The sequence below is a fragment of the Aethalodelphis obliquidens genome, unplaced genomic scaffold (genome assembly GCF_003676395.1).
Source record: "Aethalodelphis obliquidens isolate GAN/ISIS:26980383/991018 unplaced genomic scaffold, ASM367639v1 scaffold13, whole genome shotgun sequence".
Classification (NCBI taxonomy): Eukaryota; Metazoa; Chordata; class Mammalia; order Artiodactyla; family Delphinidae; genus Aethalodelphis; species Aethalodelphis obliquidens.
In genome coordinates this window covers 4387131-4413685 of record NW_020837957.1, presented here as the reverse complement: position 1 = coordinate 4413685, position 26555 = coordinate 4387131, and the positions used below count along the sequence as shown (strand labels likewise).

At 34.1% G+C, this 26555-nt stretch overlaps 1 protein-coding gene across 1 annotated transcript in view; it reads left to right on the top strand.

The window, feature by feature from the left end:
• DNAI4 (dynein axonemal intermediate chain 4) overlaps nucleotides 1–25039 on the top strand; it is a 119676-nt gene extending 94637 nt beyond the window's left edge. Inside the window, 8 exon segments of the mRNA XM_027114001.1 lie at nucleotides 1183–1269; nucleotides 2796–2947; nucleotides 4699–4853; nucleotides 5144–5265; nucleotides 12836–12934; nucleotides 13567–13793; nucleotides 16584–16740; nucleotides 23781–25039. Coding sequence (XP_026969802.1) covers nucleotides 1183–1269; nucleotides 2796–2947; nucleotides 4699–4853; nucleotides 5144–5265; nucleotides 12836–12934; nucleotides 13567–13793; nucleotides 16584–16740; nucleotides 23781–23843 — 1062 coding nt within the window. The 3' untranslated portion in view covers nucleotides 23844–25039.
• Nucleotides 25040–26555: the final 1516 nt, after the last annotated feature.

The following is a 26555-nucleotide window of genomic DNA, read 5'->3' as shown; positions in this document are numbered from 1 at the left end:
GTTTTTATGACATACAGTATTACAGTCATATTCATAATACAATATTGGAAACACTGTTACATTAAAAAAAAAAACCTACTTATCTGTGATGATAGGCTGATATGCAGTTTCTCCAATTATGAGAGAGAGGCATACTGTATGGTAATGTAGTTCTTTGAAAGCAAAGCTATAAAACAGTAAGAAAACTCACATATTATTAATTTTATACTGAATATCACTTATGCCTATATGAGGATAGACTACTATCTACATATATTTTATGCATTCATGACAAATCTTAATTTTTTTGATATTTCCAGGTTATGCAGTTTGTGAAATTTTCAAATTATCTCAAATCTCTAAAAAAATTTCAATGTATTTATTTAAAAGAATCCATGTATAAGTGGACCTGCACAGTTCAAACCTGTGTTGTTCAAGGGTCATCTGTATAAGCACTTCTGGAAATGACCTGCTATATTATAATCAGCTCGAGCTGCCATAAGAAAATACCATAGACTGGATGGCTTATACAACAGAAATTTATTTCTTACAGTTCTGGAGGCTGGGAAGCCCAGGATAAAGGTGCCAGATGAATTTGGTTGCAGGGGAAGGCTTTCTTCCTGGCTTGGCTGTATCCTTGCATGGTGGAGAGAAAGAGCTTTTGTGTCTCTTCCTCTTTTTGTAAGGAACCCAATCCTATCAGATTAGGACCCCACCCTTATGACTTCATTTAACCTTAATAACCTCCTAAGTGCCCTATTTCCAAATATAATCACATGTTATTAGGTGTTAGGACTTCAGCATATCACTTTTAAGGGAGGAGACACAATTCAGTCCATGGCACCTCCCTTTAAAAATAAATGTCTTTTATTTTACATTTGAAATTATTAGGTCATTATTAAAAACCCATAAGACACTATAATGCAATAATACAATTTTTGAAGATTATCTCAATATGTAAAATAGCTTTTCAGCAATTGTTTTTTTGTGTGTTTATTCTTCAGCCTAAAAAATGTGGTTATTTTTACTATTATTTTGCTTATGAAGATGGAAATGTAGAGTGAAAATAGTTGGTATATTGGTATTTTTTAACCTCAATTGAAATATCATCACTATTTTAACACAGTTCATTAATATGCATCTTTATACATTTGCTGATATTTTTATGCTGTCTTCTCTATTTTTAATTTTTCTGTTTTTTAGGACCTTTTGGCTGTTGGCTATGGGCACTTTGGATTTAAGGAGCAAAAAAGAGGATTGGCTTGCTGCTGGTCAATAAAGAATCCCATGGTAACTAAAACAGGAATAAGACCTATTTTTATTTAATTAAATGTTCACATAATTCTCATAAAGTAGTTAGTTTTATGTGATCATTAAACAAACTCAAGAAAGTTTTACCAAGCAAGACTTTACTTTCTTTGGTTTAAATCTATAACAGTAAAACAATTAAAATTTGTTCTTGGGCTTCCCTGATGGCGCAGTGGTTGAGAGTCCGCCTGCCGATGCAGGGGACACGCGTTCGTGCCCCGGTCTGGGAAGATCCCACATGCCGCGGAGCGGCTGGACCCGTGAGTCATGGCTGCTGAGCCTGCAAGTCCGGAGCCTGTACTCCGCAACGGGAGAGGCCACAACAGTGAGAGGCCCGTGTACCGCCAAAAAAAACCCCCAAAAAACAAAAACAAAAAACAACAACAACAAAAATTTGTTCTTACACTTTATTGGTTAAGGTAAATTCATTTAATAAATATTTATTGAACATCTACTATGTGCTGTTAGATATGATGATCTAGGGCTGAACCATTATTGTTTATCACTGCCTGTTATAAAGAAGAATATATTTGCAAATAAAAATTCTTTAAAAATTAAATTTCATTTACTACTGGGTTATTTCTCAATATATAAATAACTCCTTATCACTTTATAAAATATATTTCTGCTCTCCTCGATAGATAGAAAATAGATTAGTATAGCTCTCTTACTGCCATGAATTTTTCAAAGAGAATGAACAAGAATCAGTTATGCTTTTTGTTAAACAGCCCTAGTCAACCTGTTACTCTACAGCTTTAGTTTTAAGTCACAACTGAAACGTAAAGTGGAAAACTTAGAAAAGGATCAGAAGAGCATATAAAAATGATTAGAGTTTTTATAAATAATCCCCCATCTGTTAGGAAGCTGGGTGTATATAGCCTAAAAGAAAGGAAGAAGCAATTTTAAACGTGTGGAAGGGTTGACATAGGATTCATCATCAGCAGGTTATCTTCTCTTCCATGTAGGTTGTTAGAAACCAGAAAGGAGTTGGATTAGACATTAAAACAAAACAAAACAATAAAAATCTTGACAGAGTTGTAGAAAAGAGTAACTTAGAGAGTTTTGGAACCTCCTCTATCCTTGTTTAGAATGATTAGATAATACAAGCATCTGAAACAGATACTGGAGGATAGGAATATATGCAGGATAATTTATTTGGTGTCCATTATTTGTATCTTTAAGACAGTGACTTGTGATGATCATACAAATCCTGCTGGAGGATTACCCAAAATGATAATTACTGTAGAAACCACGTGCTGTATTTCTTAAAACTACTGAGCTCTGAGGATTCATCAAAATAAAGGAAATGGCCAATTGAAGTTTTATTCTCATGTATACAGGAAGTTAGGAAGAAATGAGTAACTGAATGCAGACTAACTCTCCTCATATCCCCACTGCCACCAGCCTAGTCTTCTGCCACCAGCCTAGTCTTCAGCCACCATCATACCCACCTTACTGTGGTCTACAAAACCAAGGTTAAAATGTAATATAATTTCTTTTTTATTCAGTGGCCAGAACGTACTTATCAGAGTCCATATGGCGTTACTGCTGTGGATTTTTCAATTGGAGCACCTAACCTTTTAGCAGTTGGCTATCACAATGGCACTATTGCGATTTATAATGTACAGAGCAACAGTAACATTCCAGTTCTGGATAGTAGGTGAGAATCCCAAGAATTAGATAAGCATAAACCATGTGCTTTTTTTAGGGAGAAGGAAAAAATTACTCTAATGTTATTTAGTTTTGAGTGAATGTTTATATTGTTATTGAGAGTAATACCATTATCCTTCAAGCATTTAATAATTCCTCATAATGTCTCTCCAGCTGGAATGCTCTGCCCTAATATCTCCTTATCATCCTCTCTGCCTCTTCACCAACAAACTTCATTTGGCTTGACGGTTTATTCTTTTCAAAAATTTTAAATATCTCCAGCTTTATTGAGGTATAATTGACAAATAAAAATTGTATATATTTAGATTGTATGACATAATTTTTAAAGGCATACAGTGTAGTGATTTAATATATGTATACATTGTGAAATGATTACCACAGTCAAATTAATTAACACAACCATAACCTCACATAATTACCATTTTATGTGTGAGTGGTGAGGACACTTAAGATCTACTCTCTTAGCAAATTTCAAGTATGCAATACAGTATTATTAACTATAATCACCATGCTGTACATTAGATTTCCAGAACTTATTCACCTTATAAATGAAAGTTGTATCCTTTATTGCTTCCGTGTCACCTCTTCCAGGAAACCTGCCCATTCTTTTCTTTTGTGCATCCGATACATACGTTTATTGTAACCTTTATTGTGCTTTGTATAAATTATTTACATATATATCTCCCTGAGGAGGCTGTAAGCTCTGAGGGCAAGGATTATGTCTTCCTTACCTTTGTATCCTCAGTATGTCACATAATATCAGGCATATAACAGGATTACAGTAAGTGTTTGATTAAGAATGAATGAATGAGACATATTGAGAAAATAAAATGTTAAAGATATTGAAAGATATCTTAGGTTTTTATAATAAACCAGATACCAGTGGAGCAAAATGAGGCGGTATATTTATATTAGTGTTTGCATAAACTTCACAATAACTGGAAATAGGCATTAAAGCAGGTGTTCTTTAGCTTAATTTTGAAATTATTTACATAGTTTTGTAAGCGTGAGCCTTTGTGCTTGTTTCTGGGAAGAGGGTCCATAACTTTTACCAAATAATCAAAGACATATAGACTTTAAAAAATTCAGAACTACTGATTTGGAGAGTTTGCATAAAAAATCAAGGGAGTCAGTACTAGGAACAAAGCAACCCATTAATCTGACAGGAAAGCAGCCAGTAATCTGAGAAGTGATTATAATTCATCATAAAACTTTTAAATCTCAGCCCTAGAGAGAATCAAGCCAGTGGGCAATCCTGAAACATAGGAAGAAGGGTGAGGTAACTATTTACTTGAATAAGACTTAAATGACTTACTCATTTAAGCTATGAAAAATATCCTTATAAAGATGGAGATAATAATATTCAATGTGTCTAAAATAAATTAAATTTACACAACTAGGAAAAAGTAAATGAATAGAGTAAGAGAAGTAGATTCTAAAAAAAGAAAATGTTTGCTTTTGTATCCCTGATATGATAGCTAATATAACTAAAGGCAATAAAATTTTCCTTTTGTAAGAAATGAGAAAAACACCAGTGAATATTAGCAAAGTGATTTTTTTTCCTGTTTTTCAAAATACTTAAAGTAAAAGTCCAGTTTTGAACAACAAAAGTATCATTCCATGAGTAGGTCATGATGCTCTAGGGAGCTGTCCTTATCACTTATACTCTAAGTCGCTTATACCCCAAGAATTTTAAAATTATTATAACTATTTTATATTTCATGCTTTTCCCTGTTTTAGCGAATCACCTCAAAAACATTTGGGACCTGTATGGCAACTACAGTGGATAGAACAAGATCGAGGGACAGCAGGTGATAAAAGAGAAATGCTAGTTTCTATATCAGCAGATGGAAGGATCTCCAAATGGGTTATACGGAAAGGACTGGACTGTCATGGTAAAAATAAATAAATACACACACAGACACCAAATTATCTTTCTCTTGTTAGTGCTGAATTAAAAATTCCTAGTGAACTATGTGTAAGAGGTGACAAATTTAGGTTTGGCTAAATAAGAAAAAAAAACTGGGCTTGGTCATTGTTTTTCTAAGCATCTAGTTCTGGTATTTGCTAATTTTAACCTAATGACCTGCAAAGGATGGCAGAAATCATATTCTTTGCAGAAGGGACATATCTACGTTATTATTTCCTGTGGTACATAATATATGTATTTTTTCTTTAAATAAAGATTTGATGCATTTGAGGAGAACTACTGCTAGCAGCAGCAAAAAAGGAGGGGAAAAAGAAAAGAAAGGTGAAGCTTTGATATCTCGACAGGCTCCTGGAATGTGCTTTGCTTTTCACCCCAAGGTAAATTATTTCAATCTGTTATTTACTATTGCATATAACAACTGCTGATAATTGAAGTGTATTAAGATATAAATCAAGACAAAATGTCAGCATGTTAATAAATATTGCGCCTTGTAAATAAAAAAGTCACACACATAAGTATCATGGGTGTCAGCCTAAGGTAGAATGGCACATTCCAGTTGGCTGTCCTTTTTCTGCTTTCTGGAGGAAAGGTCTGTATTTCTGAGCAACTATGGAACTATCTTTACAGCTCCATGTTTAACTTGAATGCCTCTCCTTGCCTCTCTTTGGTGCTCTGCTGCTCTATCATACTTATAGAAACCAAATCCACTCTATAGTCCTCCATATCTCAATGTGAGTGGTGACTCATGATTCTGGGGATCAGGAAGACCACTTAAGATCATGTTTGTCAAGACCAAAGTCAAGTCAGAGCACTCTTAGTAAAGTTCTACTTTTCTAATTCTTTTTATCCAGAGGTCCTTTGGAATCAGAAATTCAGCCACTATGACAGACTTGCAAAAACACATATCCTATATATTTTCTGATATGTAATATGATTATCTCTTTAGTGACACCATCATCCACCTACTTATTTAAGCCAAAACTTGAGCTCTTACTCTATTCTACCCTATTACCCAAATGATATTTAAGTAAGATTGTCCCACTCCTTCTAGTCCAAGTCTACTACTGCTAATGTGGTTCAGGCCTTTATTACATTTCACTTTTATTACTGCAGTCATATTCTAACTGCCTTCATTCTCAAATTCCTGTAATCTCCTTTTCACCTTGACTCTAGAGCAGTGGTTCTCAATGTGGGCAGGGAAGGGAGTAGTTTCCCATCAGGGACATTTCACAATGTCTTGAGATATTTTTGGTTGTTGCAGCTCTGGGGGGTGGGATGTGGGGAGGAGTGCTATTGGCATCTAGTAGGCAGAGGTCAGGGATGCCACTAAATACGTTACAATGCACAAGACAGCCACTGTCCTCCCCTGACCCAAACAAAGAACTAGCTGGCCCAAAACATCAATAGTGCTCCTTTGATTTCTTATTTGATTGATGTGTTATTTAGAAGCATGTAATTTAGTTTCCAAATATTTGGGGCTTTTCCAAGGATCTTGCTGTTGATTTCTAATTCAATCCTATCATGATCAAAGAACAAACTTTTTATAAGCTGAATCTTTTTGAATTTATTGAAATTTGTTTTAAAGCCCAGAATGTGATTTTTACTTGTAAATGTTCCCTATGCACTTGAGAAAAGTGTATATTCTGCTACTGTTGGGTGGAATGTTCTGTGGATGTCAATCAGTTTAAGTGGGTTGATGGTGTTGTTCAAGTTTACTATATCCTTGCTGATTTTCTGCCGATTTCTTCCATCAGTCATTGAGAGAAAGAGATTGAAGTCTCTGACAATAATTGTGAATTTTTCTTTTTTTCCTTGAAATTCTATCGGTTTTTGTTTTATGTATCTTGAAGCTTTGTTTTAAGTGCATAAGTGTTTAGGATTGTCACATTCTCTCGATTAATCAACTCCCTTATCATTATAAAATGGCCTTATTTATAACTGGTAACATTCTTTATTCTGAAATCTATTTAGTCTGATATTAATGTAGTTACTCCAGCTTTCTTTTAACTAGTATTATCATGGTTTATCATTTCCCATCCTTTACATTTAACCTATTTGTGTCTTTATATTTGGTATGTTTCTTTTAGGTAGCATATAGTTGTCTTGCTTTTTTATCCAATCTTACAATCTCAGCCTTTTAATTGTGATGTTTACACCATATTTATTTATTTACTTTCTTAAAAAAAATTTTTTAACATCTTTATTGGAGTATAATTGCTTTACAATGGTGTGTTACTTTCTGCTTTATAACAAGGTAAATCAGTTATACATATACAGATGTCCCCATATCTCTTCCCTCTTTCATCTCCCTCCCTCCCACCCTCCCTATCCCACCCCTCTATGTGGTCACAAAGCACCGAGCTGATCTCCCTGTGCTATGCGGCTGCTTCCCACTACCTATCTATTTTACATTTGGTAGTGTATATATGTCTATGCCACTCTCTCACTTTGTCCCAGCTTACCCTTCCCGCTCGCCATGTCCTCAAGTCCATTCTCTAGTAGGTCTGCGTCTTTATTCCCGTCTTGCCCCTAGGTTCTTCATGACCTTTTTTTTTTTTTTTTAGATTCCATATATGTGTGTTAGCATATGGTATTTGTTTTCCTCTTTCTGACTTACTTCACTCTATAAGACAGACTCTAGGTCCATCCATCTCACTACAAATAACTCAATTTCATTTATTTTTTATGGCTGAGTAATATTCCATTGTATGTGTGTGCCCCATCTTCTTTATCCATTCATCTGTTGATGGACACTTAGGTTGCTTCCATGTCCTAGCTATTGTAAATAGAGCTGCAATGAACATTGTGGTACATGACTCTTTTTGAATTATGTTTTCCTCAGGGTATATGCCCAGTAGTGGGATTGCTGGGTTGTATGGTAGTTCTACTTTTAGTTTTTTAAGGAACCTCCATACTGTTCTCCATAGTTGCTGTATCAATTTACATTCCCACCAACAGTGCAAGAGGGTTCCCTTTTCTCCACACCCTTTCCAGCATTTATTGTTTCTAGATTTTTTGATGATGGCCATTCTGACCTGTGTGAAATGATATCTCATTGTAGTTTCGATTTGCATTTCTCTAATGATTAATGATGTTGAGCATTCTTTCACGTGTTTGTTGGCGATCTGTATATCTTCTTTGGAGAAATGTCTATTTAGGTCTTCTGCCCATTTTTGAATTGGGTTGTTTGTTTTTTTGATACTGAGCTGCATGAGCTGCTTGTAAATTTGGAGATTAATCCTTTGTCAGTTGCTTCATTTGCAAATATTTTCTCCCATTCTGAGGGTTGTCTTTTAGTCTTGTTTATGGTTTCCTTTGCTGTGCAGAAGCTTTTAAGTTTCATTAGGTCCCATTTGTTTATTTTTGTTTTTATTTCCGTTTCTCTAGGAGGTGGGTCAAAAAGGATCTTGCTGTGATTTATGTCATAGAGTGTTTGCCTATGTTTTCCTGATAGTATCTGGCCTTACATTTAGGTCTTTAATCCATTTTGAGTTTATTTTTGTGTATGGTGTTAGGGAGTGTTCTAATTTCATTCTTTTACATGTAGCTCTCCAGTTTTCCCAGGACCATTTATTGAAGAGGCTGTCGTTTACCACTGTATATTCTTGCCTTCTTTATCAAAAATAAGGTGAACATAGGTGCGTGGGTTTATCTCTGGTGTTTCTATCCTGTTCCATTGATCTGTATTTCTTTTTGTGCCAATACCATACTGTCTTGATTACTGTAGCTTTGTAGTATAGTCTGAAGTCAGGGAGCCTGATTCCTCCAGCTCCGTTTTTCTTTCTCAAGATTGCTTTGGCTGTTCAGGGTCATTTGTGTTTCCATACAAATTGTGAAATTTTCTGTTCTTGTTGTGAAAAATGCGATTGGTAGTTTGATAGGGATTGTATTGAATCTGTAGATTGCTTTGGGTAGTATAGTCATTTTCACAATGTTGATTCTTCCAATCCAAGAACATGGTATAACTCTCCATCTATTTGTATCATCTTTAATTTCTTTCATCAGTGTGTTACAATTTTCTGCATACAGGTCTTTTGTCTCCTTAGGTAGGTTTATTCCTAGGTATTTTATTCTTTGTGTTGCAATGGTAAATGGAAGTGTTTTCTTAATTTCACTTTCAGATTTTTCATCATTAGTGTATAGGAATGCCAGAGATTTCTGTGCATTAATTTTGTATCCTGCTACTTTACCAAATTCATTGATTAGCTCTAGTAGTTTTCTGGTAGCATCTTTAGGATTCCCTATGTATAGTTTCATGTCATCTGCAAACAGTGACTGCTTTACTTCTTCTTTTCCAATTTGGATTCCTTTTATTTCTTTTCCTTCTCTGATTGCTGTGGCTAAAACTTCCAAAACTATGTTGAATAATAGTGGTGAGAGTGGGTAACCTTGTCTTGTTCCTGATCCTAGTGGAAATGGTTTCAGTTTTTCACCATTGAGGATGATGTTGGCTGTGGGTTTGTCATATATGGCCTTTATTATGTTGAGGTAAATTCCCTCTATGCCTACTTTCTGGAGGGTTTTTATCATAAATGGGTGTTGAATTTTGTTGAAAGTTTTTTCTGCATCTATTGAGATGATCATATGTTTTTCCCCTTCGATTTGTTTATATGGTGTATCACGTTGATCAATTTGCATATACTGCAGAATCCTTACATTCCTGGGATAAACCCCACTTGATCATGGTGTATGATCCTTTTAATGTGCTCTTGGATTCTCTTTGCTAGTATTTTATTGAGGATTTTTGCATCAGCGATATTGGCCTGTAGTTTTCTTTCTTTGTGACATATTTTTCTGGTTTTGGTATCAGGGTGATGGTGGCCTTGTACAATGAGTTTGGGTGTGTTTCTCCCTCTGCTATATTTTGGAAGAGTTTGAGAAGTATAGGTGTTAACTTTTCTCTAAATGTTTGACAGAATTCACCCGTGAAGCCATCTGGTCCTGGGCTTTTGTTTGTTGCAAGGTTTTTAATCAAAGTCTCAATTTCAGTGCTTGTGATTGATCTGTTTATATTTTCTGTTTCTTACTGGTTCAGTCTCAGAAGGTTGTGCTTTTCTAAGAATTTGTCCATTTCTTCCAGGTTGTCCATTTTATTGGCATGTAGTTGGTTGTAGCAATCTTTCATGATCCTTTGTATTTCTGCAGTGTCAGTTGTTACTTCTTTTTAATTTCTAATTCTATTTATTTGGGTCTTTCTTTTTTTCTTGATGAGTCTGGCTAATGGTTTATAAATCTTGTTTATCCTCTCAAGGAACCAGCTTTTAGTTTCATTGATCTGTGCTATTGTTTCCTTCATTTCTTTTTCATTTATTTCTGATCTGATCTTTATGGTTTCTTTTCTTTGGCTAACTTTGGAATTTTTGTTCTTCTTTCTCTAATTGCTTTAGGTGTTAGTTTAGGTTGTTTATTTGAGGTGTTTCTTGTTTCTTGAGATAAGATTGTACTGCCATAAACTTCCCTCGTAGATCTGCTTTTGCTGCATCCCATAGGTTTTGGGTTGTCGTGTTTTCATTGTCATTTGCTTCTAGGTATTTTTTGATTTCCTCCTTAATTTTTTAAGTGATCTCTTGGTTATTTAGTAGTGTATTGTTTAGCCTCCATGTTTTTGTATTTTTTACAGAATTTTTCTTGTAATTGATATCCAGTCTCATAGCACTGTGGTTGGAAAAGATGCTTGATATGATTTCAATTTTCTTAAATTTACAAGGCTTGATTTGTGTCCCAAGATATGATCTATCCTGGAGAATTACCACTTGAGAAGAAAGTGTATTCTGTTTTCTTGGATGGAATATCCTATAAATATCAATTAAGTCCATCTTGGTTAATGTATCATTTAAAGCTTGTGTTTCCTTACTTATTTTCATTTTGGATGATCTGTCCATTGGTGAAAGTGGGGTGTTAACGTCCCCTGCTATAATTGTGTCACTGTCGATTTCCCCTTTTATGGCTGTTAGAATTTGCCTTATGTATTGAGGTGCTCCTATGTTGGGTGCATAAATATTTACAATTGTTGTATCTTCTTCTTGGATTGATCCCTTGATCATTACATAATGTCCTTCTTTGTCTCTTGTAATAGTCTTTATTTTGAAGTCTATTTTGTCTGATATGAGAATTGCTACTCCAGCTTTCTTTTGATTTCCATTTGCATGGAATATCTTTTTTTATCCCCTCACTTTCAGTCTGTATGTGTCCCTAGGTCTCAAGTGGGTCTCTTGTAGACAACATATATACGGGTCTTGTTTTTGTATCCATTCAGCCATCCTATATTTTTTGGTTGGAGCATTTAATCCATTTACATTTAAGGTAGTTATCAATCTGTATGTTCCTATTACCATTTTCTTAATTGTTTTGGGTTTGTTATTGTAGGTCTTTTCCTTCTCTCATGTTTCCTGCCTAGAGAAGTTCCTTTAGCATTTGTTGTGAAGCTTGTTTGGTGGTGCTGAATTCTCTTATCTTTTGCTTGTCTGTAAAGCTTTTAATTTCTCCATCAAATCTGAATGAGATCCTTGCTGGATAGAGTAATCTTGGTTGTAGGTTTTTCCCCTTTATCACTCTAAATATTTCCTGCCACCCCCTTCTGGCTTGCAGAGTTTCTGCTGAAAGATCAGCTGTTAACCTTATGGGGATTCCCTTGTATGTTATTTGCTGTTTTTCCCTTGCTGATTTTAATATTTTTTTTTTGTATTTAATTTTTGATAGTTTGACTAATATGTGTCTTGACTTGTTTCTCCTTGGATTTATCCTGTATGGGACTCTCTGTGCTTCCTGGACTTGATTAACTATTTACTTTCCCATATTAGGGAAGTTTTCAAGTATAATCTCTTCAAATATTTTCTCAGTCCCTTCCTTTTTCTCTTCTTCTGGGAGCCCTGTAATTCGAATGTTGGTGCGTTTAATGTTGTCCCAGAGGTCTCTGAGACTGTTTCAATTCTTTTCATTCTTTTTTCTTTACTTATAAAAATGTGCTCAACCTTGTTAATATCCATATAAATGGAACTTAAAACCATTAGGTGTAAATAATTTTATACCTAATAGAATGGCAAAATTTAAGATTTCTGATGTAACCAACTATTGAAGAGAATGTGTGTCAAAGGGAAATTTTATATATTGCTGAATTTAAATCGGTAGTACTACTTTGGGAAAAACATTATACTTTATTGTGTAATTTAAACTACATATACAACATAACCTAGTAATTGCATTCTTAAGTTCTGGTGTATGTTAAGCAGTGGGTCTCATATTTCAGTGTACTTACAGATTACTTGGGAATCTTGTTAAAATGCAGATTCTGATTCAGTAGGTCTGTGACAGGGCCTGAAATTCTGCCACTGCACAATGCTCCCAGGTGAGGCTGACACTACATAGTCAGGACTTAGAGCACTGACTTTCAGACTTTTTGATTATGACTTCATTGTAGAAACTGCATTGTAAATCCATATTTGTTACATACATTTAGAGTTAAAAGATGTCTGAGACTCCGTCTAGTTCAATCTCTCATTCCCAGCAAGAATAATTTCTTCAGCATTATGTACATAAATAGTTATTGTTAAGTCATTTGTCTTCTCTTTGACTAGTTCAAATGAAAGAACACTTACTATTTCCCTGGATTGTTAGTTCCATTGTCAGGTAGCTCTAAATGTTAGAAAGTTTCTTCCTCATTTTAAGCCAGTGTTTGTTCATATAATTTCTAGACAGGATACAAATTTCTACCCTTTATTCCAGCAAAGAAAAACGTCTGTATTTTCTTTGCACGGTAGTCCTTCAGGGTAATTTAATTATTGTAAAATCATGATAGAAAAAAAAAGACAACAATCAACTGTCTTCTAGATAGTATTTCTAGTTTGGTTCTTGAATTGTCTCTAAGAGCTCTTGAATCATCTAATCTTCTATTTAGCACATTTACTAATATATCACAAGCAAATGCATTTTGATTTTTTTGTGTTATAGGACACAAATATCTATTTGGCTGGCACTGAAGAAGGTCATATTCACAAATGTTCTTGTTCATATAATGAGCAATATCTAGCGACCTACAGAGGACACAAGGTTAGTTTAATTATAGTAGGTATGGAAAATTTTATCTTGCAATATTTCTGAAAAAAATAGTAGCATTAGGCACGGCATTTTTTTATGCAGTAATTTACAACTTCAGAGTTAAAAATACCAGCTTGAATTAAGTGCTTTCTTATACAGAAAACACCAATAACATGGGGGTCATTTAATTTGGCTTCTAGGTATCCTTGATTTCTTCTTGCCAGTTGCAGAAGCCACAATTTTTATTTGTTTCTAAGCGACTTTGCTTATGTTGACATGCTGATCCCAGAGTGAAATTGTCTCTGGCATATACCTATTCTCTACATTTTTTATGATTGTTCCAACTATGCTTTCTTCATTTTCTCCCTTATTTCTATTTATTTTCCTTAACATTCCTTATATTTTTAAAAGTAGTATAATATGTATTAATATTTAGTGAGTATTGTAGCAACTATATTTTTATGTTTCTGAATGGCGTAATTTAAGGAAGAGATTCAATTTATGGCCTTATTTTCAGCTAAAATAATACCCACACAATAATTACATAGTGTATAAGCTTTTAGAAATCTGAGCATTTTTAATTTGTTGGTCAAGTTTAAAGTATAAGAGGTTAAATCCTACTTACCTATGTATTTTAATTCCAGGGTCCAGTGTATAAAATAGCATGGAATCCATTTTGTCATGATGTATTCTTAAGCTGTTCTGCAGATTGGGGCATTATTATATGGCAACATGAGAATCTTAAGCCATTTTTGAGTTTTTATCCAACTACTTATGTTGTTTACGATGTTGCTTGGTCTCCAAAATCATCCTATATATTTGCAGCTGCAAACGAGAGCAGAGTGGAGGTTTGGGACCTTCACTTCAGCACGTAAGTGTTAATATTTTTCTTGGAGTTATTTCTAATAGAAGCAGTTCAATCTAAATGATACCTGATAGTACTGACATTGGTTAGAGAGAACTGTAGTTACTTTAAGACAAGTAATAGTTTACACTGTGAGAGTCCTTTGTGAATAAAGAGATATGCCAGGATAATAAATATAGTTTTGAACTTGCAAAGTATTATTTTATTTAAGAAAAACAAGGAATGTAGTATAAAATTATGACATGGGGAAAAAGTTTGCAAAACATTCACGTGGAAAGAAGGTGTTTTAACTTTTCAATATCTATGTTTGCTTAATTCTTGTCAGCTGTTCACTACTGTTTCAAATATTCTGAATTAATAACTGTACCAACAAAATTCATCCCTAGTGTTTCCACAGAAGACATTAAAATATGAACAAATTATTTTTTCCTTTTCTTCAACCAAAATAGTCTTTCTTAGTCCTTTTTGTGCAAAAATATTACAAGAGCAATTTAAATGGAAACACTGAAATAACATGCCAACATTTTAGAGCACATTTAAAACACCCAGATAATTCTTGAAATTACCATATTCTAAAATAGAATAATATATTAATGTTAATTACTTATACCATATGTCATTTAAAAATATTTGAATGAAAAATATTTGAATGAAAATAGATTACCTTACTCCATCTCCATAAACTTTTTGTTTTTGCGGTACGCGGGCCTCTCACTGTTGTGGCCTCTCCCGTTGTGGAGCACAGGCTCCAGACGCGCAGGTTCAGTGGCCATGGCTCACGGACCCAGCCGCTCCGCGGCATGTGGGATCTTCCCAGAACCGGGGCACGAACCTGTGTCCCCTGCATCAGCAGGCGGACCCTCAACCACTGCGCCACCAGGGAAGCCCTCTCCATAAACTTTTACAGGCTGATATAGGATATCATAACTAGCTTGAATTCTTTGTCATTGCCTGGTTTATGGAAGAATGCAGAGAGGCACTGTTCTAATTGTGTCTAATTAACTAAAGACTTTCTATAATAAGATAAAGAAAGGGAGCAAAATAAGTATTTTTTATAATATTTGCTTACTCTCTTACCTTGCTTTAAAACATATTTGAAGGGGCATGCATTTAATTAAAATTTCTTATTTTAAGTGTTACACCAAAGTTATGAGAGTGCCATCTAGGCCATCTATCCTTTTTAATATGAAAGTTTATACAATGCTGGAATAAAGTATTTAATGGTTCTGTAATACTTATTCAATCAATATTTCAATATTGGAAAATATTATAGATCTTTAGGCAAGTTATTAGCAGATGAAGCATGGAAATGCATTCTTGTTTAAAATAAATGACATAAAATTCAATGGGTTTATTATTAATTGCAAATTTTTTCCTAGAGATTAATAATTTAGTAACTGGAAATTTTCATCATGGCTTGTTCTATAAAACAGTTTGACCCCAAAATCAAGGATTACAACACAAAGCAATTTATTTTTGAGTATGAGATGACTAAGGTAGAAAGTGGCTACTTAAATGATCCTACCTCTGATTTTATTTTTTCTAGTAAAATTGTAGTTCCCAGGGCAACATTTCTTCAGAAGTATGCAAGTGACTGCTGCTTTTATTTTATAAGGGTGTCAATGGATTACTTTGGATAACCAAGAGTAGGAAAGGTTCTTGTTCAGAGAACGTTTGAACAAGGTTTTCGATCTTGTTCAGATTCATTTATTTTTTAATTTAATTTTTAATTTTTTAAAATAAATTTATTTTATTTTATTTTTGGCTGCGTTGGGTCTTCATTGCTGCCTGCGAGCTTTCTTTAGTTGCGGTGAGCGGGGGCTACTCTTCATTGTGATGTATGGGCTTCTTATTGCCATGGCTTCTCTTCTTGCAGAGCACGGGCTCTAGGCATGTGGGCTCAGTAGTTGTGGCACACAGGCTCAGTAGTTGTGGCGCACAGGCTTAGTTGCTCCACAGGGATGTGGGATCTTCCCGGACCAGGGCTTGAACCCATGTCCCCTGCATAGGCAGGCGGATTCTAAACCACTGCGCCACCAGGGAAGCCCGAGATTCATTTATGTTCCAGGGAGGGGTTCATTTGGATCAAAACATCCTTCTGTTAAGAAACATTTATTATTTAAGGAGTTGTATTAGGGATCTTCAGAGAAACTAAACCAATAAAGAGAGAGAGAGAGATTTAAAAATATTGGCTCACATGATTGTGGGACCTGGCAAGTCCCAAGCCGGCATGACAGGCTGGCAACCTGGAATTTCCATCAGAGGAGTCCATGTTGCAGTATTGAGTACAAAGGCAGTCTGGAGGTAGAATTTTATTCTACTTCAGGGACCTCAGTCTTTTCTTTTAAGGCTTTCAATAGATTGGATGCGGCCAACTCACTTTACGGAGGGTAATCTGCTTTATTCAAATTCTACTGATTTAAGTTAATCATATCTAAAAAAAAAAAAAAAAAAAGATACTTCACAGCAACGTGTAGACTGGTGTTTGACCAAACACTGGATACCACAGCCTAGCCAAGTTAATGCATAAAATTACTTATCATGGGAGTTTAAATTATGAGTTCACATCTTAATTGTGAACTGCTTTAATTTATTTCGTTGAAATTAGTTTATTGAAAAAATGAAAGTTTTGATTGAATAAAGAGTCAGAAGCAGTTTTTTTGCTTTTAGAAACACATAAAGAAGCTTTTGGTTTTTGTTACATGAAATCACAAATATCTCAGATTTCTCTTAGTCCATATCTAAAAAGAACATATTAACAACAACTAAATTTACAAATAAAATATTTCATTACAGTTTGGACCCTCTGATTGTGAATGTTGCTAACCCTGGAATCAAGTTCACAACTGTTCTCTTCACTAAGCAAACAGATTGCCTTCTGGTGGGAGACAGTGATGGACAAGTTGCTGTGTATGAATTAAGAAATATGCCCCCTGCTTTGGACTCTAACCGGGTAAGACTCAAAAGTCAAAATTTATGTCATTCTATGATTTTATTCAGTTGTAATTTTGTGGCATGGAAGAGATTTACATTTCTTAAACGTATGTTAAGTGTGGTGCAATGGAAAGAATGTAAGTCCCAAGAGTTGCTACCTACTAGGCGTGGCCCCTACTAGGCTTATTTTCTTTGAATCTCACGTTCTCTATCTGTAAAATTAAATAATGTTGTTGGGCAGAATAATTATAAATATTATATGAAAGAACTTAAAATTGTCCCTAGTATATGGTTGGGACTGCTTACTGCAAATATTCAAAGACTTTTACGAAAAATATTTTTAGATATTATCCAGTGTTCCTGAAATTGGCATTTGTTTCTGTTGGTTTAGCATTATCCTCTTCCCTTACTCTGATTTTCAAATATCAAAACTTTGTTGTAAAACTTTGACAAGCAAATCCGTATTACTAGATGCCCATTATTTTAAGAATTATTTATGTAATTATATATTTACTTATTTATTGTTTTAAAAAAATTTTAAATTGAAGTATAGTTGATTTACAATGTTATATTAGTTTCAGGTGTACAACATAGTGATTTGATATTTTTATAGAGTATACTTAAAGTTATTATAAAATATTGGGTATATATCCTGTGTTGTACATTATATCCTTGTATCTTATTTATTTTATACCTGGTAATTTGTACCTCTTAATCCCCTTTTCTTATCTGCTCCTTTCCCCTCCCCTCTCCCCACTGGTAACCACTGATTTGTTCTCTGTATCTATGAGTCTTGTTTCTGTTTTGCTACATTCATTCATTTGTTTTATTTTTTAGATTCCACATATATGTGAAAACATATAGTATTTATTTTTCTCTGACTTACTTCACTAAGCATAATGCCCTCCAGGTCCATCCATGTTGTTGCAAATGGCAAAATTTTATTTTTTTATGGCTGAGTAATATTCCATTGTATATATACCATATAGATGCCCATTATTTTCAAGACAGCTTTTCAATTTTTTCTGTTTATGTTTACATTTCTATTTTAAGGAGTAATCTGGTAATTATTATCATGAATATATCAACATGTTAAAAATATTAAAAATATGTACAAATCAATAAGAAAAAACATTAAGACTCCAATAGAAGCATGAGTAATGGTCAGGAACAGTTCATTCACAAAACATGGCTAGTAAATATATTTAAAAATTTAACCTCACTAATAAAAAATTGTTAAATTAAAATGTGATACCATTCTCATATATCAAATTAACAAAGTTTTTTTTAAATTGGACTACTTATTCCTGGCAAAAATTTGGTAAGATAGGTCCTCTCCTATACTGATGGTTGAAATAGAAATTGGTATAACTTCTTTGGAAGCAATTTGGCAATCTGAACCAGAATTGTCCACTTTTGAGACTCTGTCCTACAGAAATATTCATAAAGGCAATCAAAGAAATGAGTTATAGCATATTTTGTGATGGGATGAGGAAAAAAGAAAAAGAAAATGAAAGAAAAAAAGAGAAAAAGAAAAAGGAAACAATCTAAATATCGAACCAGAGGGAAATATGACCAGGAAAGTCAGATGTGCTGATTAGATTTGGGGCACATGTCAGAGGTGCAATTCTACCCCAACCATATGGACTATAAATGTTAAACAAACAAACAAGCAAGCAAACAAACAGAGAATACCTACCTACATACATACTAGCTTGCTTGGGACTTTGTACTTGTCATTCCCTCTCCCTAAAATCCACACAGTTTGTTCCTCTACCCACTGCAAGTCTTTGCTGAAATGTCACTTTCTTAGTGAAGTCTTCACTGGCCACCTTATTTAAAATTGCAACCTCTACTCTTGCCCACACTCCCTATTCAATACTCTTCCATAACTTATTTTTCGCAGTAACACTTACTTGGTATATACCATATTCTTTATTGATTTATTTTGTTAATTGCTAGTCTTCCACAGCTAGATTATAAGTGCCACGTAAACAGTGAATTTTGTCTCTTTTGCTCTGGGCTATATCCCTGTGACCTAGTACAGTGTCTGGCTTGTAGTAGTTAGTCAATAGATGTTTTTGAATAAATATGCATTGAAAAACTAGAGAAAAATTCAACATATTAGAAGCATTATTTTTTAGGGGTAGGATCATGAATGAATTTTAGTCTTTTACTTATCCATTTTACAAATCATTACACTACATAAAGTAATTTTAAAAATACATTGGTCTCCTTACATAACAATTTTAGTCTGCTCTGAGATGTGCACCCCTAATGGCTTATTTTTTCCATATAAAACATTTTAATATTTTCATTGAATGCAAGATATTTTTGCATTCAATGAAAATATTCATACCGCAAAAAAAAAGATTGAGTGAATATTCATACCGCATATTCATACCGCATATTTTTTTGTGGTATGAATATTCATACCGCAAAAAAAAAAAAGATTGAGTGAAAAAGATTGAGTGAAAAAAAGATTGAGTGAATATGTGCAAAGTGGTTAGAACTGTTGCTGGCACATAGTAAGCTCTCAATAAATCTCAATTATCCTTTGTATGATTATTATGTCAAAATTAACATTTTCTGTTCAGGATTCCATATGCCAAGTTAAATGAAACAGATTGGAAGAAGAAATTTCCAAGATATATAAAAGACATTTAATATCCAAAATGTATAAAGAACTCCTACAAAACAATAAGAACTCAATTTTTTAAATAGGCAACGTATAAAATATTAACTCAGAGTAGAGGAAACTAGATTATCAAATAAACTTGTGAAGCAATATTCATTCTCACTAATATGAGGGGATGTGCAATTAAAGTTATACAAGATACCAGTTCATATTGATCAGATTTACAAAAATTAAAATATTAGCCAATATCAAGTATTAGCAGAGTTGTAGGGAACTAGGAATTCTTTTTTTTTTTTTTTTTTTTTCCTGGTACGCGGGCCTCTCACTGCTGTGGCCTCTCCCGTTGCAGAGCACAGGCTCCAGAGCGCAGGCCCAGCGGCCATGGCTCACGGGCCGAGCCGCTCCGCGGCACGTGGGCTCTTCCCAGACCGGGGCACAAACCCGTGTCCCCTGCATTGGCAGGCGGACTCTCAACCACTGCGCCACCAGGGAAGCCCAGGAATTGTTATGCAAGGGTCATGGGAATATGTCAAGATTCTCTTGCACATGTGTACCAGGAGACATGTATAAGGTAGCAATGTGAGTTTTTTTTAATGTTTCTTTTAGACATAGAGAAGATTACTCAGTCTAGATTCATTTCAAACATTCACATTCAAATATGTTACAAAATTTTAAAAAAACTTTAGGTCACCTTAAGCTCTTACATTTAGATTATATATTTTATTATTCTAAGTCTAGGAAACTTTAATACCTACTTTTAAGTGAGGTTTTGTAACAATTAAATTTCTTTAAATTCTTTAAATTACATTTATGGATTTAATATATTGGATTTTTAAGTACTTCAATTGTCTTAGGGCCAACAAATCTCAGATACTTAAGGAATTTTTATTAATTTAATATATTTAAAATATTGAATATGCTGAATCTTAAACTTTCCTAAATGTTTCCATGCTCTTTACAAGTTAATAATATTTAAATCTATGATTACAAGTCTAAATCAGTTATCTAATCACACATTAAAATTAGAATCACAAATTTATTTGTTAGACAATCAAATATGACAAATTCTTTTATATGTAATGAATATTTAAAATTCCAAATATGTACAAATTCCTTAATACAAAAGTATTAAAATTACCTGTTTGATTTGCTACATTATTTCTATACACAACTTTTATTCTTCTCAGGCTAAAAATATGTTTCCCCAATAAAGAAACAAGTGAAACATTCCAGGTAGCTTTGGAGATTATTTTCTCAACTGGCTGAGATGCATATTGACGATAGATGTTTAAGGGCATTTTCCAGACTACCTTGGCTGCCAGGCTGAGCCCTATTTTACAGTCGATTTGTCAATGCCCTCCATATGGAATCGTCTCAAAGCCCGTGTCTCCTCAAGTCTAATTATATATTACCAGCATATTCCATCTTCTCATGGAAGTCTGCAACCCTGAATGTGTTGCTGCCTTACTTGATTCATTTCAGTTCATTTATTGACTGTGTCATTAATTCTAAATTACTACAGTTTTCCTATCTGGTAGGACTATAATTGTTCTTGATGTTTAAATGACATCTGTTTGGATTCTGTATATCTCCCAGGGCTTTGTTTAATTTGTTGGTAGTGGTCTGAAAGACATGCAAATGAGAAAAGAATGTTCATAACAGCTTTGTTTCTACATTGATAAATTGGAAGCAATCTAAATGATCATCAGTGGGAGACTGGATAAATAAAATATGGCATAATTACATGAGTGATTACAATACAGAAGTTTACATGATATATATTTCAATGTGTTAATATGACAAATTTTGAATAAACCTTAAAAAACACAGTGTTGAGTGACAAAAGCAAATTGCAGGAAGGTAAATACAATATGTTATGATTTATGTAATATTATTTAAACACAAAAATCAAAATTATGTCCTTTACTGGCTCTATTTATAGTTAGTAAAAGAAAAGAATATAGACTGGAATGTGAAAGAAAAATGTTTCATTTTTGTTTTGATTTGAATCAGAGACATCTTTTATTTTGAGCAGTATGCTCTGTAAGCAGAAGGCTAAGCTCAGAGAGTCTGAATGTTTTCAACAAACGTGTGTGTGTGTGCATGTGTGTTAATGATTTCAGTGCTGCTGAGCAAAATTTTAACAAATATATTCCATACATTAGTAAATAAATACAATTTCCTAATACAAATAAGTTTTTCATTCTTTTTGGCCATTATATTTTAAAGGTTCAGGGTTATATTTCTGAGAGATTAAACAAAAAATTATTAATCAGGTTTTTAACCACAAGCTTAACTGATACGCTTCCTCCTTAGCTTTTCAGAGAAGAATTATAATCATAAAAGTAATTTAAAGTCTCAAAGTAATTAATGTCAAACCATTATTTCCCATCACGATGTCTTACCGAGTAACATTATGACCTACAATTTCTTCATTAATTTTAACCAAGAGTTAATCAAAATTTTGGAAGTCATATGATTTCACTATATAGGAAGGATGTACATCAAATTTATGATAAAGGCTGCCTCTGGGAAGTGAAATATGAGGGAAGAATAGGATTGGGGAAGGGTACAAAGAGAATTTCATCAGTAAAATTTTATTTCTTTTATTAGAAAATATTCAAGGCAAAGATGATGTTTGTTGATTTGGGGTAAATATGTGTTTCACAAAGGCAAAGTACCAGACAGCCCACGCATAAAGTGTACTGGAGCAGGGTTCACTGAGGGAAACCCACGGAGAAGGGATCAATAGCAATTTTAGGACCACAACACCCACTCATATTCTCATTGCCCATCACTTTCTGTGGCCTTGCACAGCAGGAGAAGGACTTTGATCCTTGGGCTGTGGAGGAGGTTTTAAGTGACATAATTTCTGAAACTCTGGACCCTCCCAATGTGATCAAGGGTCAGAGTATTATTGTGATAGGACATGGCAGAACATTGGCTCTAGCCCTATCCTACTGACTCAGGGCTCATGGTTAGGGGTAACATCAGCCTGATGCCTGACATGAACAGGCAGTTGGGGTCCAAGCCTTGCAGTTATAACTTTGTGATGTAGCTAGCTGTTGACAGGATTTACCACCACATTAGCATTTATTGTTTGTTGAAGCACCAACTCCTCTCCTGGTGTGATGGGGTTTGGTTGATGGGGGCCTAAGTCTTGCATCGAACAGAATTATGGCTTAAGCACTTGGCAGAAGCTAATTTCAGTGGCACAAACCAACTCCTTTTCTGGAGGCAGCCTGTAGAGAATCACTCCTAAATACTATATCTACTCTTATGTTTCAGTATACAAGTGTTTGCCATCTTTTCCTCTGTACTTTTGAGTGTACATTTTTTCCCAAATTAAAGGGAAAACAAAAAGATAAGTGAAATTGTCAAAAATATAAACACACACACACACGTGTGTGTGTGTGTGTGTGTATATATATATATATACACACATTAATGTTGAGAGACACTGAAGACAGAAAAAATAGACTGTTCATTCAATAAATATTTACCGAGTATACACTATAAGACAGGGTCTGTTTTAGGCACTAAGAATACAGCTGTGAACAAACTACAGTAATGATCTACTACGTTTGCCCAAGTGACAGACTGAACTAGATTTAGGTGGGTTTGAGAAGCAACTTAGCAACTGATTTGATGTGTCACAGCTTAAAGGATGGGGAAGTACCAAAGAGTATAGTATAGGTTAAAAGGCAGGAACTGACTTATCTAAGGTGTTTATAACTCTTTAGAGTTTATAAAACACTTTCACCTACATTAGCTCATTCACCTCTTACAACAGTTTTTGGAAGTGGATGTTAATATTTCCATTATGCATTCAAAGAAACTAAGATTCCCAGATATCAGTGATTTCCTCAAGATCACCTATATGTGATAGAGAAGACTCTGGTCTTCTGCTTCCAATTCCCATCTTTTCACTATGTCTTTCTTGAAAACTCACCTCCCATCTTTGGTTTCATTTACCCTTTTAGTACAAAGATCATTATTATTAAATGAAATACAAAATCCACCTAGAAATTCAGACATTTTACTCTCTCTAAATCAAACACTACAGATCAACAAAGAGCTTAAGATAGCATCAAGACTAAAAGTTATTTTACAGATGAGAAAACAGATTTAGGCATCAAAGCTAAACAGGAGCTGCCAAAATTGTCCCTTTACTGAATCCTTATAAAATTGTTTTTCAAACTTCGTTAAGAGAATCTCTCATAGGAAAGAGCAGGTTCATACTAGGAAGTAAATGTTATTATTTAAACTTACCTGATTTGTTTCATTTTACAATCTTATTGGATGCCTTTTATATGTGTATCACTAGCTTATAAATTTTAAATGGCATTTTAAAGACTACTTTACCTCTTAATTTGTGTTTTATTGCATTGTAATTGTGTGACTTTTTTTTTTCTTTTCAGGGAGATATAATAGATACTTTGCTTGGGCCCAAGTCAAATCAAAGCATAATTCATCATCAGTAGTATCTTTTTTGTTGTTGTTTAAAGGAACAGTGTTTAATATCCAATAGTCTGGTTTGTATGCAGTGAGCTGGGATTTTGATTATTGAACACAATATTTGATGTATAACTTCCATCTAAATTTAATATAAACTTAATGAACTTTTACTTCAGAAAATGTGATTAGTTTGTGATTTAAGCTAATTGTAAGAGTTTTACTGGGTTTTTCTTAATTTTTAAAAATTTATTTCTATTCTTTTTCTTAGTCATAGTCCAAGTACATATACGTACTTATAAAATATCCAGATAAGTTAGAAATTGTTATACCTTTAGAAGCAAAGCTTGGAAAGTATTAGAATTATTTCAACCAGAATCTTTATTAAGACAAAGTTCCATACACTTTTAAATCTTCTGCTTTCTGAGCTGTGTTTTCCAGGGTTTATGAATTTTGCAGGTGTTAGTATTGTGAGAATACTGGATTTTCATACCCAATTTTAAATAAGAATTTTATACTCTTAGATCTGAGAGCTGAAACTATAGAATATTGTTAGACTATTTGACAAACAAAAGACATGACAATAAATGTCAGAATTGCATTGTTTGGCCAGCAGGCATCATACACTCAATTCAGAGAGAATTAGTCTGGGGCACATCAGGGCATCCTCCTCTGCATCCTTCAGAATCAGCTCTGGGTTTTAAGCCCAGACTTAAGTGGGCCCAGAGATAAAACAGAAGTCCCTGGTCTGTAGTTTGCATCAGGATGTTATTTTGTGAAGGGTTCTAGAGCAAGCTTGTGGAAATTGGAGGAGTGGGAGGCAGCAACTCCTCCAAATATAGATTGCTAACTGTCTGTTCCATGCTGTTTGTCTTTAAAAGTCCTGCAGTTTGTTAACTGAGACCATAGGACAGTATAGCCTGTTCTATAAAGCATTCTAAGTGGAGAGGAGAGGATAAGGCACTTGAAACTGACTAAACTGTCTGAAAAATAATATTAAAAGTGAGAATGGAATCAGAGCAGCAGTGGGAATTATCAGTGTCCATTTCTTTGGAGCCATCCTTTAAACAAAAGCAAGGCAATTTTTAGGTGGACTGAAAGCTAAGGTCAGGTTATAAGGATTATAAATTTTCTGCTCGTGTAAATCATTAACTCTTTGTCTTTTAAAAAGATTTGGACTTTGCATAATACTTTGTATAACAAAATAAAACTTAATTGAAAAAAATGTGTCTTTTTATTATATATTTTTGATCTTAAAAAATTTTCACATGTTCTATTCTCATTGCTCATCAGGCCTAAATGAAAAATAAAGCTATTTTATTCTTCTTGGATCCTGGGCAACTGATCCTGAACTGAACCTATTCCATGTATGGAATCATACGATATGTAGCCTTTTCAGATTGGCTTCTTTCATTTAGTAATATGAATTTAAGGTTCTTCCATGTCCGCTAATGGCTTTATAGCTCATTCCTTTTTAGTGTTGAATAATATTCCATTGTCTGGATGTACCACAGTTTGTCATTCACCTACTGAAGGACATTTCGGTTGAGTCCAAATTTTGGCAATTATGAATAAAGTTGCTATAAGCATCTTTGTACAGGTTTTTATGTGGAATAAGTTTTCAACTCCTTTGAGAAAACACCAAGGAGTGCAATTGCTGGATTGTATGGTAAGAGTATGTTTGGTTTTGTAAAAAAACAAAACAAAACCCTGAGCCATCTTCCAAAGTGGCTATACCACTTTTCATTCCCACCAGAAGTGTATGAGCATTCCTGTTGCTCTACATCCTCGCCAGCTTTGATATTATCAGTGTTCCAGATTTCAGCCATGCTAATAGGTGTGTAGTGGTACCTCATTATTGTTTTAATTTTCATTTCCTGATAACATATAGAGTTTACCATAAAATGTTAAGAATTGAATGAGAATTCTGCTCAGTTGTTAGCCATCTTGTTTTATCTTTAAACACACACACTCACACACACAAAATACCAATGGGCTGGTTAAGGGCCTAAGGAGAGAGTGGTGACTGGGCTAACTTTAGGCTCCTGTTTTGTGCTAGGTATGCATTTTTGCATTTGGTCATTCTCTGCCAGGCATCTCTCAGAGAGAAGTTAAACTGTTGCCTGAGAGTAAATTGTTAGCTGCTCTTCCAACTTCTGTAGGGAAGGAAGATTGTATTCTCTAGTATATAGTTGTACATCGTATTTAGTGTGTTCATTTAGTTCACCTCTGTGTGGTTACATACAATAATAAATGAGAAGTAGAACATTTAGTATTTGCTGCTTTGTCTCAATAGGAGTCTCTCTAAAAATGTTGAATTGTACTGTGAATAATTGTTATCAACGCACTAGTAACAGTGTACCTGTTAAAGTTCTTTGCAGTTTGCAAAACATCTTCAAGTCCACTGTCACATTATACCCTTACATTGATCCTATGAGACAGGTAGGGCAAGCAGTTGTATTATTATCATAATCTCTACTTTCCAGATGATATAATTAAGGCTTAAAGAGGTGATATATTTTGCCAAAGATCATAGAGCTGGTGACTGGTCGGACTTGAACTCAAAACCAAGGTTTTGAACAGTTCTTATACATTATCCACTATTGTGTTGTCAATGGTTCATGCCTGTATAGTTTACTGAGGTCTCATACACCAAAACATGAGTACATATTCTTCTATAATTAAGGTTTTACCCCTAAATCATAATGCTAGTAACTTAGTTTTACTCAGCTTTTTTCCTC